This window comes from Anastrepha obliqua, chromosome 5 (genome assembly GCF_027943255.1).
Source record: "Anastrepha obliqua isolate idAnaObli1 chromosome 5, idAnaObli1_1.0, whole genome shotgun sequence".
Lineage (NCBI taxonomy): Eukaryota > Metazoa > Arthropoda > Insecta > Diptera > Tephritidae > Anastrepha > Anastrepha obliqua.
The window spans coordinates 53,306,905-53,322,882 of NC_072896.1; the positions used below are offsets into that span (position 1 = coordinate 53,306,905).

At 36.1% G+C, this 15,978-nt stretch overlaps 3 protein-coding genes across 5 annotated transcripts; all 3 read right to left on the reverse strand.

Annotated features, from left to right (window-relative positions):
- Positions 1–6,171: 6,171 nt before the first annotated feature.
- On the reverse strand, positions 6,172–8,237 carry LOC129248744 (uncharacterized). The gene is made up of 4 exons (XM_054888362.1): positions 8,166–8,237; positions 7,896–8,090; positions 6,858–6,989; positions 6,172–6,801 (listed from the first exon to the last, which is right to left on the reverse strand). The coding sequence occupies exons 1-4, from the start codon at positions 8,235–8,237 to the stop codon at positions 6,172–6,174; spliced, it is 1,029 nt and encodes a 342-aa protein (XP_054744337.1).
- Positions 8,238–8,405: 168 nt separating this feature from the next.
- On the reverse strand, positions 8,406–10,906 carry LOC129248021 (uncharacterized). 3 transcript variants are annotated; one of them, XR_008582591.1, is made up of 4 exons: positions 9,339–10,906; positions 9,033–9,268; positions 8,812–8,965; positions 8,406–8,739 (listed from the first exon to the last, which is right to left on the reverse strand). XR_008582591.1 is itself a non-coding variant. In XM_054887427.1 (4 exons), exons 1-4 carry the CDS (start codon positions 9,442–9,444, stop codon positions 8,630–8,632), a joined length of 606 nt encoding a protein of 201 aa, XP_054743402.1. In that variant the 5' UTR covers positions 9,445–10,305; the 3' UTR covers positions 8,406–8,629. The 3 variants fall into 3 exon arrangements, 2 of the variants coding, with proteins under 2 accessions (XP_054743402.1, XP_054743400.1); XM_054887427.1 differs by having other exon boundaries at positions 9,339–10,305; XM_054887425.1 differs by having other exon boundaries at positions 8,406–8,965; positions 9,339–10,305.
- Positions 10,907–13,081: 2,175 nt separating this feature from the next.
- On the reverse strand, positions 13,082–14,907 carry LOC129248745 (uncharacterized). Its single transcript, XM_054888363.1, has 2 exons — positions 14,536–14,907; positions 13,082–13,615 (listed from the first exon to the last, which is right to left on the reverse strand). The coding sequence occupies exons 1-2, from the start codon at positions 14,905–14,907 to the stop codon at positions 13,082–13,084; spliced, it is 906 nt and encodes a 301-aa protein (XP_054744338.1).
- Between the last annotated feature and the right edge of the window lie 1,071 nt (positions 14,908–15,978).

A 15,978-nucleotide genomic window follows, 5' to 3' on the forward strand; every position in this document is an offset into this window, starting at 1 on the left:
GTATTATATGTGTATTTCTGAAACCTATTGTTATATTGTCTTAGTATCCCTGTTTCTTCCAAGACGTAGTAAGCTTCCCTAAGGGTGGATATATTCCTACTATAAATAATGCTAGCCAAATTTGGATGTATACCGTTCAAAAATGTTTTTAGTACAATTGATTCGTTTGTAGGAGGTGAAAACTCTATGGGTTTATTGATGTCAAATTCATACTTAGTATTTAATTTGTCTAATATATTTTTAAGATTTTTAAAATATTCGCTTACATTATTGTAGTTTTTTATATTAATCGCCTGATGGTAAAGGTTGTGATACCCTTCCTTGATGCCAAAGTTTTTTATTAGTTCTTCCTTTATTCTTTCCCATGTTGATTCTGGTCCTAGGGCCCTTACCACTTGTAGAGCCGGTCCTTGGATCTTATTTCTAATGTACCTCTCGAATACAAACTGCTGTAGGATGGCATTCTCTTGGAATAATGGCAATATCAGCTCCACTTCTCTTATAAAAGATGATAGATCATAGTCTTTCGTACCATGGAATTCTTTGATCCGGGCAGCTTCCTTCATCAAGTCAGATCCAGATAGTACGGCTGGTGCTGGTGAGTTATTGGTGCTTTGTTGTGTGGACATTTTTGTAATGATTTGTTTTTTCTTTGTAAAAATATTGTCTTTAGACACTTCACAATGTAACGTTTTTTTTTTTTTTTTTTTGTTTTTATTTTGTGGGTTTTAGCTCCCTTTTTCGTTATAGCTCTTTGGTGCTATATTGTCTTTAGACGTTGAAAAGGTTATTTAAATGAAGTCTGAAAAAAATATTTAAATGAAGTCTTTTGACTTTTAATGTCACTTTTCACTTTTTCGCAAGGATATTTTGTCCTTTTTTTTTTTTTTTTTTTGCCGGATTTAATAGTGTCCTTCAGGATAATCACTTATTTTTCCGATATTAGGTTCTTTTACGTCGACTGCGCCACTAACGAGTCCGAGGGTTCCGTAAGCAAAAAAAATTACTTTTATTTATCAGTCCATTTTACAAAATGAATCCAACCTGTTCTAGAGCCCAGTTAAAACTGAAGCTAAAGCTACAAATGTAATACTTATAAACTAAAATATTATTTAGAAGTTCAGCTGACGTCTGTTGAAATAAGTATTGCAAAAAAAATAATAATTTATTAAATTGTTATTATTGCGGAAATATTGTTAAGTGAAAAAAAACAGTTTGCCGAACTTTGCAGTTTATTGACATTTGAGTTCATTAAATTGCTACTATTGCGAAATATTGTTAAATGTTGAAAATGCAGTTTGTTGACATTAAATTGCTACTATTGCGAAATATTGTTAAATAAAGAAAATGCAGTTTGTTGACATTAAATTGCTACTGTTGCGAAATATTGTTAAATAAAGAAAATGCAGTTTGTTGACATTTGGGTTCATTAAATTATTGTTCCCAATTAATGGGTAGGGAGTGTGTTGAGTTATTGGAATGGGTAGTTGACGTAACTCGCGCGATCTGTAAAAAAACGCAAATGAAAAAAACTCCTCTTAATTGATCACCCGTTACAAGCAAAATGAACGGAATGAGAAAAATTGAAAAATTCCCAACAACGCGCTTTTAGGTAGTTTAGCTTGAAAATACCTCCCGCGCGCACTTATAATTTGTATTGTCTGTTTGCGGACAGACGGAGTCGTTGACTTTTTTTTTTTTATAATAATTTCCACCAAAACAAAGTGTGCAATAAATCCATGTACCTTTTTTTGTAATCTTGAACGGATTGTTTTCTATTAATGCCTGTTCGTTTGATGCTTGGTGCTGGTTGGTGCTTGCTTTCCTGATAAAAGTGCTCTGGTTAATTGGAATCGTTAATATCCGGCTCGAAGGACCATGTTATCATCGGCGTGCGACGCAATGAGCGGTTTAGAAATGTGGGGCCTCCACGGTCGCTCCGATGATATATTTTAGGAATATACAATAAAAAAGTACAAAGGCGTGTCAGTGTTCAGTTGTTATCATTTTATTTTCAGTATATGTATATGTATGGCTATAAGCGTTTACAATTTGTACATATATATGTATACAGAAATAAGTTACCTACGTATTGTATTAATATAATAACTAGTATGTAACCCCCGAAAATCGGGTGGGCTTTTTTCCCACGGAAAGTAAACAGCATATGTGACACTTTTATATATTAAAAGTTATGATGATTAGAAAAGTGTATATTTTTATTCATACATATGTAATATGTAAGAACTTATGCAAGAAAAGGACTTTCAGTCCAATACACTAAAAAAAATTAAAGGGCCAACTTGCCCTGCAAATGAAACACTAAAGGATCAAAGTTAGAATTTACAAGGTTTATTTACTACAAAGGTAAATGTTACAAGCTACGGTTAATGTCCACTACGCAACTGCCCCTTGATGTGCGCTGCAGGCCTTTATAGGTTTGGGTCGTTCTGCTGCCTTCAGGTGCGCCGCGTCTTGGTACGCTGGCTCCGCCCCTAGCTTCCCACGGTTGGCATGCATTGGTGGCATGTGCAAGTATTTCACAATCGTGTGAAACATAATTTGCTGACGCTGCGTCTGGCTCTGTTCTTAGTGCGTTAGCATTAGTACGTGGTACCTGATATGCAATTGGCCTTGACTTAGGGTGTTGGGTTGTCCTATAGAATAACAGCGATTATGCTGATGCAGCGGCACGTGTATCGGTAAGGTGTGGGAATGTAATATGTTGGGTGCCGCAGCGTGTTAACTTGCATATAACATTTTTTAAATTTTTTTCAGTTAAATCAGTAATTTTTTTTTAAATTACTTCATTATAAACTACATTCAACGTGAAGTTTTCGTTATTGCCCATTTGAACGCGTATATTTTCCCAGGATCCAACCCGGCTTAACGCAACATAAAGTTGGCCGTGGGCAAAGCAATCCTCCTTTAAATGAAGCCCCACCCTTGATAATGTTTGCCCCTGGGCCTTATTTATAGTTATGGCGAAGGCTATTATAATTGGAAATTGGCGGCGCTTCAACGTAAAGGGAAGTGTGGTTTCGCTCGACTGCAAATTAATACGAGGCAATAGAAATCGCCTTCCCTGAGCCTCTCCGCATAACACTTCCGCGAGCAAACAATTCGGATGCATTTCTTTTACGATAAGTCGTGTGCCATTCACCAATCCTTCTGCTGGGCTTAAATTGCGAATCAACATTATCACTGTTCCAATTTTCAATTGAAGCTTATGCGGCGGAGTTCCACTAAAACTGAGGGAGTGTAAAAATTCCTCAGGAAATCCTACCTGATCTTGTGAATCTTGTGAAACAATCGTATCAGCGCTGAGATATGTGCGCTCTTGACCAGGTAGCATATCGACTATACTCGAGTTTATGATGGCACATTGGTCATTTTTTGGACATAATATGGCTCGGTCTTTTAAATTATCAATTTCTTTTATTCCATTATTTGGTTGGAAAACCCAGTCAATGAGGTTTCCGTTTTTTAAAAGAATTTGATCAGGAATTTTTATTCTTGATGCATTGTCTTGCCCTTCGCCGTGTCCTGTGCGCAAAAGAAAATTACAATAGTCGGGTTCTTGACTACGTATATTGATTGTGAGCTTAAATGATTTAAAAAATTTCCACAAAGAGCAACGTTTTAAACAATTATCAACTATGCCAGTTTGCGTACTTCTCGGTACCACAGGCAAAACTTGCCTAAAGTCTCCACCCAGAATAATAATTTTCCCACCAAAAGGCGTCTCATTTTGGTGAATATCGCGCAAAAGACGATCTAAACACAACAGAGCTCTGCCAGGTACCATGCTAGCTTCATCCCAAATAATAGCTTTTGCTGCCTTTAATGCCTGACCAGATTTAGTGTTTGGTTTTACCAAAGAAACTGACGATTCAGTCAACGGTATGGGAAATTTAAAAACGCTGTGAGCAGTTCGCCCGCCTGGCAACAAAATTGAAGCTATACCTGTCCAAGCTACGGTAATCACTGTTTCTCCAATATCACGAATATAGTGAGTAAGAGTTTTATATAGAAATGTTTTTCCAGAGCCACCAGGTCCATCAATAAAAACAGCTTTAACAGATATGCCCTCATCATTTAGCATTGTACATACTTCGTCAAAAATGTGTTTTTGTTCTCGATTAAGCTGATCTTTTAATGTTTGTGCGCATATCAAATCGACTTCAATGTCAGTTGTTAAAGTTGTAAGGTTGTCTGCAAAAGAAACTTCCGGCAAACCAAAATGTTTTAAAGATGTATTGTGGGAAAGTAAAATTTGATTAATTTCCCGCAACGCCAATATATCACTTTCTACTACATTATTATCTCTTACAAAATCTTCAATAAAATATTCTTTAAATGTTGTCCAAAGTTCAAGGGACGAAGTAGGTTCTCCAAACACGCAAATCATGGCAAAAATACGTCTTAACTGTGAGGGCATTTTGAAGGTAGAAACTTCTGTCAAAACAGCAACCCATTCCGAGTTATCCACTAATAGCTTTCGTTTGACGGCCGATTCCCAAAAAGAAGAGAGGAGTTCATTACCAACTGTCAATAAATCATTGTATGATTTAGGACCCTTTATGGAAACTAACAGTAAACGTAATGCAAATCGTTCTCGATCCTTTGGATCGACCGTATAAATTCTGCCTATTGCGTTGGCTAAATTTTTTCTTCTCTGCCACGAACGTGAGCCTTGTTGCCAAGTGTAGTGTTCAGGGATTTCTTGGTAAGTCAATGTATTAGCAAAAGTATCTATTGTATTCAGCTTAAAGTACGCAGTAAGTGTAGTGTCTCGGAATTCCGTAATCGCTTCTGCTATAATAGCACTGTCTTCACGAAAATAAATATTTTGTAAATTTGGAAGGTGTACCGCAAGAGGTTTTACTGTGTGTGATTTTTCCTGCATTGGAAATTCAAAAAGTCTCCAACACGCTTCTGGTGCGCTTACATACCTAGCATCTACAAAAGTCGTTATCTCATCAAAATTAATGCAGTTACTAACAGGTTGTTCAATGATCTGAATACTTGCACAATCATATCCTTTATAGTTATATTTATGTAGGTACTTAACACTTTTGATTGAAGAACATATTTCAACATTGATGTGAGCGGCGTATTTTTTTGTTAAGTATTGTATTTATTATATGGTACGATCCATCGATTATCTAATTCAATTTGGTTTTGATTGACTCGAACTAAAACTTTGCTCCCGTCATCGCGGCGACGATACTGGGGATACCCATTGACATCTTGCAAAGTAACTTCTTGAAATAGTTTTGGATATTTTTTTGTGCATTCTCCAGATTCAGTCATGCAAGGCGATGAAGGATTAAGTGGGCCACATGGACCATGCACCATACATTTTAAAACAATTTCATGAAGTTCAGGCTCAGTTTCTTTATTCGGAATTTCAGCACAAACAGCCAAGTCTATAATAGAAGCATCAATAATGGCATCTGCATCATGAAGAGCAACCAAAATATGTGCATGGGGTAGACCTCTTTTTTGAAATTCTATTACGTACAGAAAATATTTCACCCTTCCAAATACATGCTTTTTTGAAATATCATTTAAAAGATCTTTTAGTTTTTGCTTAAAAACTCGCGCTATTAACTCAGGACGCATTTGGGGTACTTGATACTGTTCAATGTTTTGAGTTATCTCAGGCCATTTTGGATTAGAGGTAAAAGTTATGAAAAGTGACGGCTTTCCATGTTTTCTAACAATAGCCATGGCATCTTGGTAATGCATATTCATATTGCGAGGTGAGCCTGGAAAACTGGAAGGCAGAACGACAATGCGACCAGGGCGTGCATTTTCTAGTTCTGCTTGACGCATAACATAATCGTGTAAGCCAGCATATGTTTCAACTCGAAGCTGATGTTGGTGATTACGCAAAAACGCCAACCTTGCACCCTATATTCTAACGTACTGATCAACTAAATATTGTTGCCAAAGTTTACCTGAAGCATGAAGTAAGCTGAAACCTTCTCGAATCGCCATTCGATATCCAACGAATTGCAACTGTGTGACCCTGAACCTGCGACTTGTTCTGTATTCTTGCTCATGTAGTAGTGCTTCGTCGTATCCTGGCTCACCATAGGGAAATAAAAGAGGGTAAACCAAGGGATCGCATAATCTATGTAAAGTTGAAATCGTGGTGCAATACTATGTTTCTGAGCTGTGAGAAAATACTCTTAAATCACGGCTTGCCGGTGGTTCACCATCCTCAGTTGTGAAAACGGCTGCAATTTCTGAGCAGTTAGGCAAATTATAACGCCGATTCGCATGACTACTGAAGAAAATCATGCTCACTTTGTGCGGAACTCGATTTGCCTGTCGTGCCCTCTGTTCCTCCTCGCGTTCAACTTGTGCCATAAATTTATACTGACGGGCTAAGGGATTCACGGTTGATATCATCTCGTGTAGGCATTTCATCAAGGAACTATCGCAATTTGCATTCCTTTGTAGTCGAATGTCAGTGGCTTGGTCAGTATCAAGTATATAAAGCTGTGCGTATAATGAGTTTGAATCATTATTAGCATGAAGAGGACCCACTCGATGGTAAATTGATCCATGTATACGAAAACAATAAGGGCCACGTCCTGGTGGCTCTACAATTTTAGCTTCAAAAGATGCAAAAGCGAATGAGCTATTTATTTGTCTTATATTCTCTAAGTAATGGGACCGGAAAGAGTTGAAATTATTTTCAAAAACCCTTTCCAAAAAATCAGGTACGCGAGGTATCGGTATCTGCACTTTCCCACCGTGGCAGCATGTAAGGAATTGATTTCTTCCCTATAAAAAATTTTTCTTTATCAAGTTACCAAAGTTTTTCAATAATGGAGAGTTACCTTTTCACATTTAAAATGTTTAGCATTGCAATGCAAACATATACTGGTTAAACCACGAAGCGTGCTATATTCTGCATTAAATGCTGGATCTAGAGCTTTTTTGTATGTACTTGTGCTTGCATGAATACGGACCTAAAAAACATGAAATCGTTTAAAATATATATTATATGAAGCGGAAGCAAAGGGATGTAAGTTTTCAACAAAAACCGATTTCAGCGCGCAACCACTTTGTTAAAACTCTATCTTATTTGAAGGATAGACATGTACTCTTTTCTAGTACGACACATCGCGTGCCAAATGCCAAAAGGGCGTTTACAGCAAGTAGATGGATCCATGGAAAAAGCGTATCAAATAAAAAACTAATTTGTCTCTCTCTCTTCATTTTTTAAAACTATTTAAAATTTTGAGTTTTGCAAAAAGGATCAAGCGGACACAAAATTTTTAAATACTTACATACGTTTATATATTGTAGATCAATTGTACCATATATGAACGAAAACAAAAGTGGATGCTTCTACCAATCATATCCAATACGTGACGTTTCAAACATTTATCACTTACTTACCTGCTTTATTCCTCCACTTAAAGTAGGAACTCTTCTACGAACTCTTATTGGGCGTCCTCTAGGCATATTTTAAAATTAAATATGTATGTATGTACTTTTTTCTCAAAATAAATTCTATTTTGCGTCTGCCCAAAACTCTTACTAACTTGTACTGTTACCGTTGTTTTAAGTGAACTGACAAATTTCAAGTAAATTGTCAATTTATACCACATCATGGCAATACCATCACAACAAAATTTTGAAAAAAATTCGCAGCAACCGTTGGGACTATGTTCATGAATACATATGTATTTATTAGTAAGGATAACAAAACAAAACAATTATTGAGAATCCAAATGTATACAATGCTGTGCTCATTAGAAAGAGAGCTAAACAAAGCAAACGTACTCACCCTATAGGGCGAAAAGCGCTTCGGAAGCGCTTCAGAAGCGTTTCGTAGATGCGTTAAAGCGCATCGCTCTTGTTTCACATACCGCATCTTTTCCCATTGGCATGTCATTGGAAATTGGCGCATCACTTTCATTTGAATGTTGCGCAGATAATACGCTTCCCGAGATTCGTGAAAGAGGCGCTTGTAAATGCCAACTAATAATGCAGGAGTGATGTGCATCGAATATGTAACTAATAATGCAGGAGTGATGTGCATCAACTACGCGACTAATACTGCGCTATAGAGACGCATCTAAGAATGCGAAGGATATGTGCATCGAATATGCATCTAACTATGCTGGAGTGAAGCACACCAAATGCGCGGCTAATACCGCGGTGTAGAGGCACATCATTTTGTTATCCAATAATGCGAGTGAGATGGGCATCGTTTCCTACGTTTCTATGTACTTACATTGAACTAAAACAAAAATTTGGGTTGTTATTGTTTTATTATTTTTTTTTTATAAAGATACAAAATACTTTTAACGAAGAATTTACTTCTGTATTTTGTTACACAAATTAAATGAATGAGATTTATATTAAAATAAGGATGTTTTCATTACGCTACGTTAATGTTCATATATGTACATACATATATGTTTCAAAATAAATTTTTTTTACATAAGGACACTGGAATTCATTTTAAAATAAGGAAGTTTTCATTACGTTACATTAACGTTCATAAATGGTTAACTTAAAAATGGTAAAAAAATGTGATGAAGGTTGAGTCTTACATACAAAATAAATTATGGTAGATTAAGATATGCTTCGAAAATAATTAAGACTGGTTGGATTTGTTTTTATACATTTTGTTTTTCGCGGATCGGATCCCCTTCCGCATTTCACTGTCAAATTTGGAGAAATCCATATCGGGACCTTGAACTGCACCTGTTATATGAAAATAAGGTAAATGTATAATAATACTTCGACATTGAGTATATAATTTATCAAATATCGTACGAAAAACTATTTCGTTGAAAAATTGAAGAGATTTGATTGCAAATCTTTGGTGACGACCATCCCAATTAATGAAAGGCATAGTAGATTCAGCAAATAAGAAAGGAACAATTTTTCTTATCGGAGTAACACCTACGGTATTGCGTACGTATGCCACCTGAAATTATAATAAATACCTAACTAGTTAATAGTTCTAATATGACAAGGTAAATATTAAGCAATACCAATTCGTCCCGAGGATACTGCGATAAAATGTTGTCTGCAGACTTAATCTCTTCAATCGTTTTGAACGGCAAAATGGTTAAATTTGATGTTTTTGGTAAGACCTTCTGAACAAGTTTTTCGAGAATCACACCTTGGGTTGCCGTACTATTTTTTATTGTTGATACATCTGTTTTTAATTGTGAGATATCTGCTCTTAGCTCTTGCAGGAACTTAGTTAGCTCCTCGTTCTCAAGTTCTGCCAAAAGAAGTATACAATTTTAATAAAAATTAGGTATTAAAATAAAAAGGACCGTAATGATATTTACCAAGTTTTGCACATTTTGCTTTTAGCTGGTTATTCACCTTATCTGAATCGCAGAACATTTCCTTTTGCGATGCCTTCGTTACAAAACTCTTCTTCATTCCCTTCATTCTTCAAGTGGTCACCCTTTTTTAGAAATAATGTAAAATTGGTACAATGACTGCCCTATCCCCTATTGGCAAAAAAATACATTTGCTAATTAAGTTTGTGATTGCAAATATTTCTTCATTATCACTGAGATTGCTTACATATGCAATCCCTAACGACGACATTGAATGTACAGGTTCAGTGAAAAAACTACTTTTATTAAGAAAAACCCTTCCTACAATATATTCCCGACCTGCCTTATCTTTGAAAAAACCACAAATTTTTATAGGCACAAATGGTTTGAAGTAGCAATAACAATCAGGTGCATCGATACTCAAAAAGAATTCGTTGAAGTTGTAACTTGTATATAAAGGGGAATTTGAGTACGCAAACCTATGAGAAACTATTTTCTTCCCCATGCCGATTCTATTTTTAATTGATACTTCGTTTCGTTCATTAATTCTGTTACAAATTTGTTGTAATATAAAGTTGGGCTTTCGGCAATCTTTTTTCAGCACTTGTAGATAGTTTTCATACTTGTAGGCTGAAAATGAATTAACATTTCCAAACAGTTGAACACAACTTGCAATATGAAGCAGATTATGCACATTATAGCTTACTTTGTTTTCGCAATAAATATATTGAAAATTATGAACAAATACCTCCAACATACTTTGCACACAATCTAAATTAGCTCGACATTTAGTAGATGAAATAAGTCTATAAGAAGAATGAAGTAGAAGGAAATGTGTGTACAAGGTATCACATAGGAAGTTTTTAAAAAGAACAGGACCTACATATAGAACTACTAGCCTGAACTCTGTAGCCTTCCAGCGGCATAGCTCATTGAAGGAACGTGGTTTCCTTTGGAACTCCTTTGGAATGCAGTTTCTTAAAGATAAGAAAAAATTATCCATATCTTGTTTTCTTTCTCTTGAAATCTTCTGAATCTTTCCACTACATAGTTTATCATTCCATATCAAAAGTAGCATTTTTCTAACAACCCCCAAGTCAATAAGATGCATCACGTCCAAAGGGAACTGACTGATCATTCTAACATTTAACTTTTCTAAAATATGTTCATTGTGTATAAACATTTTTAAATGGAATTGTGGGTCCCTTCTTGCCCTGAAGTCGTCGTCCGTTCTTAAGCTCTCAACTGTTACGCTATATGTCAAGCGCTTCTTTTTTTGTAAAGTTTGTTGTGTGCAATTGGAACATTCACTTTTTTGCATAGCCTGTTGAGTGCACTTGGAACATCCACTGGCAGAAGTATGACCTACTGTTCCGCTAACGAAAGCGCGAGCGGGAGCATCGCATATAATTGCTCGTAGCTTAATAAACACTGTGGAGCATCCCAGCTCAATACCTCTTTCCTGTAATACCAAAAATTCCTGAACAAAATCAAATAGGAAATCGTTAATATCTTCAGGTTTTTTTTCCCAATGTAACACCCAATTAAAAATGGAGACATATTGGTGTGGTTCGCTACTGATCCGAGAATTGGCCATAAGGAATTCGAAGAACTTTTATATAGAGGAAGCCCATCTATACCAATATCTAATTCTAAAATATTTTGACCCAGAGGAACTTCTAACTGTAAACATTTTTTAATGCCCTGCTCTAACCCATAATGAAAATATTCTCCAGGTTTTACTTGACGCGTACAAATCGCTTGTTTCTCGAAAAGACCACTTGTCGAAATGGGGACATTAAGACCAGATTTTTTACACAAAACAAGCATATCATTAACAGCAGCTCGCCTTATTTTATGCTTCACCATCCATTCTTTAAATCCCGAAATAATACCGAATGACGGTTGCATTAAAGGCATAAGAATCCTCTCGTATTCTGGATTTTCCGGAACAGAAATTCCATTGACTTCGACATTTTTCGTATCGTTGCTTAAATTAGAGCGATTTGATGAATCTTTCGGGGCTTCCTCGTCTACAGTTTTCAAACCATTCAATTCTTTGGCTACAAGCCGCTTAAAATGTCTTTTGCTATAGCCCAAAAGCGCATAACTCATTTTACCTGTCTGATGCACTTACTTTCCTGCAAAATAACACTTCAATTAAAAGTGGTAAAGTCTGGTTTTGAAATGAGATGTATACCTATGCTGTACTAAACCGGAATGCACTCTGCTCACCTAGGAATATGCCAAAAATGCAGCACACTGTTTGGCTCCTAATGCCAGGAGTTTTTGCCAAGTGAATATTTACCTACCAGATGTTAAATAGGTATAGCAAATGGGATATATTTATATCTAATTTATACTTCAACAGAAATATACTGTACTCACCTTGAAAACGCCAAGCCAACAAGAATTGGAAAAAATCTGGAAAGTTCCCACTTCTAATCCAAACCAATCTGAATTTGAGAATTTAACACTTTGTACATTTATTAATAAACCACACGTATTTGGTTACAATATTTCAATTTATTGACCTATTTTTATTAATTTATTTATTCTGTAAGTCGCAAGAAACACGCACGTGCAGAAAACTGAACTTCTCAACTCAAAAAATGAAAACAAAATGCCAGAAACATATGTTTGTTTCAGTATGCTCCAAATAAGCGCTTGCTGATTTTCTGCGCATTAGGTAGTGTATACGAAGCACTTTGCGGTAATCGTTTGGTTCAAAAAAGCCGACGATAAACGACACAACCAAGTGTCTATTTTTCATCGTGTTTGGAAGTGAAAAGGTAGCGCTTCAAAAGTGAAGTTTAGAGAAGCGCTTGAATAAATTCTGCTGGGCATATACATATGTGCGTATATTTGTGTGTCAACCCGCTTTGCATAGACATCGCTGTTATCAATATGAAAATTTTGATAACTTTACACGCAAATATTTCATGAACAAATTAATCAATTTTAATTTTTATAATTTTCCGGAAATATGCTCATCAAAACCTTTCTTTTGATATATATTTCATATCTGTACGTGTTCCAGTTTAGTCAGAATAAGCGCCATGTTTTAAAATAATACTATAGATTACCGCAAACTGAACAGTTTAAACCGTCAGTTGAAACTGTACACTCTTGAAGCAAACACACATACAGTTCAATTCTTCAGTTTTGGCAATGGATTCGAAGAAGCAAGACGATATCGCCCATTTCGCTTTACTTTTTATCTTGTTAAAAAATAGAAAAAAATCGAAAAAGCGTAAACAATGGTGTAAAAAGTGGTTACAAAGGCGAAATCAATCTTCAGACATAAATTTATTGAGAGAATTACGTGAAGAACCATTAGATTTCCTCAATTACTTGCGCATGACCGAAACAGTGTACCAAAAATTGCTCTCGCTGGTTTCTCCGTTAATTATAAAGAGAGATAGAGTAATGAGAAAAGCAATATCTCCACACGAGAGATTAACTGCTACATTGAGATTCTTAGCAACAGGACGGTCGTAGGAGTGCCTCAAATTTTCGACAAGAATATCACCTCAATCTCTTGGAAAAATTATCCCAGAGACGAGTAACGCCTTGTACAAAGTTTTACGGAAGTATATTCAGGTACGTATTTTATGAATTAAAATTACCCATCTTCATCTAGAACAAGAAAAATAAAAAAAAAACACTTTTTTATAAAGGGTTTATATTAATTAACTTTTTAAGGAATCCATTGAATATATTATATATCTATATACATTATATATCTATGAATTAGAATTAAATTGAGAAAAAAACGAGGATGTTGTATCCTGAGAATTGAACGGGTATCCAGTTCCGTCATTATGTATAGGTGCAAATGAACCTTGCCCATATGTTGGAGACGGTGTGGGACATGGGGTAATATTAGGGCTATGACTTGCTGATGAATTAGAATAATAAATTGACTGTGTGTTTAAACAGCCCATTTCAGCCTCAAACAGTATGTCACCTATCTTTTTCTCCGCCATGAGGGCTTGCCGTTTTTCAAGACCTCTCAACTTTACGGCAATACTTTTGCCTAACAGATCATAACGATCAAATTGTTCCGGGGGTGTTTTGAAATGGTCACGCACAGTAGTCAGTACTTCTGCTGTTAGGTCATCATTTATCTTCTTTCTTTTACCAGTACCAGGTCTTGAAATTATTGGTAGTTTTGTTTGTATTGTTGATACGTCTTGAATATCTGCAGTTTTTGATATAGAGTCTTCAACATCAGCATTCATAATTTCTTCTACTGGTAGTGAATTATCGATGGATTCCTTAAAAAAGAAAACCTGATTTCATTATAATAATATTGGACTAAGAAAACGTCTTTAAACTTAATTATTTTATCATTTTTTGTTCCGTGTTTGTTTCAGTTTCCCAACTCAGAAGAAAAATGGAAGGAAATTGCGAGTTCATTCGAGGAAAGATGGCATTTCCCACACTGCATCGGTGCCATGGATGGCAAGCACATTGATATAATTCCCCCAGAAAACTCTGGACGCAGAAATGGACGCATTTCGGATGGCGGTGTTCTTCAAAATACATCTTTCTTTGAAAAACTGGTGAACGAGGATTTACATATTCCACAACCCGACGATGTTACTGACAATTTCAAAAATGTTCCATATGTATTCGTTGCGGATGACGCGTTTCCTCTCAGAAGTGATATTTTGAAGCCATTCAGACAAGGACTATTGGATTCAGCGGCGAAAGAGGTTTTCAATTATAGGTTGTCTCGAGCAAGACACATTGTGGAAAATGTTTTCGGGATACTTGCTTCACGGTTTCGTATCTTTCAGACCTCAATTAATTTAGAACCAGAGAATGTTCAACAAATAGTAATGGCCACTTGTGCTTTGCATAATTTTTTGATTGAACATCAGTCTAGTACATACGCCCCTGCAAACTGTATGTATCAAGAAAATACTCATGATGGATCTGTCATTTCTATTGGTTGCGATAGTTTAGAATCAAAGATGATTCCACTAAATCGTCGTAATCGAGGAAATATTTGTAACGATGCAAAAGCAGTCAGAGAAAATTTTATGAACTACTTCATGAAAGATGGCTAAATCTCATGGCAAAAAAATCATATTTTGAAAAACAAATAAAAAGAGACCACACTCTTTGATATTTTCCAAGAGAAATAAAAATAATGTTTATGGATAAATTAATAATATCGTGTTTTTCTTACCTCCTCACCTTCACTGTCCAGATTTGAAATTGATGTCTTCGGAGTGTCTTGGTCTTGAAAGAAATCAAACAAGTCGTAATACCAGAGTGCCTGCTTGTAAATGCTATCCGCTGATGATCCAGACTTCTTTGACGCTTCAACTTTCTTTTTCTCTTTGCGAAAAGCAGATCTCAAACTGTTCACTTTATTAATAACAGATTTCTTCGTAGCACCAGGTTCAATTTCGTCCACTTTTTTTGCTAATTTGGTATATGCATCATCTCTTTTCATACGGTCATGATAATCATGACTCTTTACTTGCCAAAGACAAGGTTCCGATCGATACATTTCAATAAAATCGCTAATTATTTGATTAGGTTTATTACGCGCCATCTTAACTACGCGAAAATTATACTTTTAAAAAGGAATACCACAGAATACAACACAATTGAACTGAGAAATGTACAGCGAACCCCCACACACGTAATAATCAGTTTAAACTTTCAGTTTAAAAAATTGAAAATTTCATTTGTCTCAGTTCAACTGTAGAGTTGAATTGAACTGAAACTGAAATATCCACACACGTGGATGTTAGACTGTACAGTTGAATTGTACAGTTTAAACTATCAGTTGAAACTGTATGTGTGTGGCCGGTTTAGGGTAGATTCACACTATGGTGCCGATCACGGTTCGTTCTCGGTCTAGTCTCGGTTCGGTAAAATCTTTCGACATCTACATTTGTGTTCTTACATCGGTCCAGTTGCGATTCATCGTTAGTTGCGAGAACGCAACGTTATTCACACTATCAGTACAAGTCGCGGCCAGTTCGATCACGCTCCAGCAAAATATTCTTCGAACTTGATCGATGCTGGAGTGTGACTGTACCGAAACTTGAACAGCACGGATAGTGTGAATACAGTCATTGTTTTTCGTTTGTGAATATTTTACCGGACCGAGACTGGACCGTGATCGGCATCATAGTGTGAATCCGGCCTTAATACGAAACCATCGTGCAGCTGCATGTTGGTGTCGTTTTACAGATTCGCTGTAATCAGCTAATGTTGGCAGGCCGCTAGTGAATTTGTAACATTGATTGCCAGCTTAAAGATAAATTCGTTTACTGCAAATGTTACAGCTGCCCTTGAGCTGCAGGTGTTAACTCCTCCTCTTCTAAACGGAGGCCGTCCTCGGTCTTTTTAAGGTTTTCAATGATCTCCTGAATAACATGACTTTGACTCCTTCTGTTTTTCTTCTGCCGCAGTTTGAGTAAAAAGTAGCAGCCAACCAGATGGCGATAAAAGCTAGGCCAGATAGTATTGGCCACATGATGGTTCTTCTCTCTATTCTTGCAATGTACCCTAGATTTTGCATATTCATTCTTTTTAGGTACGGTAAACTCAATATTTCTAGATGGTCGGTAATATTGACAAATGTTGTTGCCGCAGAACCTGGTAATTTTGTCAG

What these genes read in the sequence shown, in the direction of transcription:
- LOC129248744 (XM_054888362.1), bottom strand. Translation starts at nt 8,237, where the DNA reads ATGCCCATCTCACTCGCATTATTGGATAACAAAATGATGTGCCTCTAC. An exon ending in CGGTATTAGCCGCGCATTTG is followed by an intron (nt 8,091 to 8,165) that starts GTGTGCTTCACT and finishes GCGTCTCTATAG; the next exon opens with CGCAGTATTAGTCGCGTAGT. An exon ending in TGCCAATGGGAAAAGATGCG is followed by an intron (nt 6,990 to 7,895) that starts GTATGTGAAACA and finishes CATGTTTTTTAG; the next exon opens with GTCCGTATTCATGCAAGCAC.
- LOC129248021 (XM_054887425.1), bottom strand. Translation starts at nt 9,444, where the DNA reads ATGAAGGGAATGAAGAAGAGTTTTGTAACGAAGGCATCGCAAAAGGAA. An exon ending in AGCAAAATGTGCAAAACTTG is followed by an intron (nt 9,269 to 9,338) that starts GTAAATATCATT and finishes TTCTTTTGGCAG; the next exon opens with AACTTGAGAACGAGGAGCTA. An exon ending in AGTATCCTCGGGACGAATTG is followed by an intron (nt 8,966 to 9,032) that starts GTATTGCTTAAT and finishes TTATAATTTCAG; the next exon opens with GTGGCATACGTACGCAATAC.
- LOC129248745 (XM_054888363.1), bottom strand. Translation starts at nt 14,907, where the DNA reads ATGGCGCGTAATAAACCTAATCAAATAATTAGCGATTTTATTGAAATG. An exon ending in TGGACAGTGAAGGTGAGGAG is followed by an intron (nt 13,616 to 14,535) that starts GTAAGAAAAACA and finishes TTCTTTTTTAAG; the next exon opens with GAATCCATCGATAATTCACT.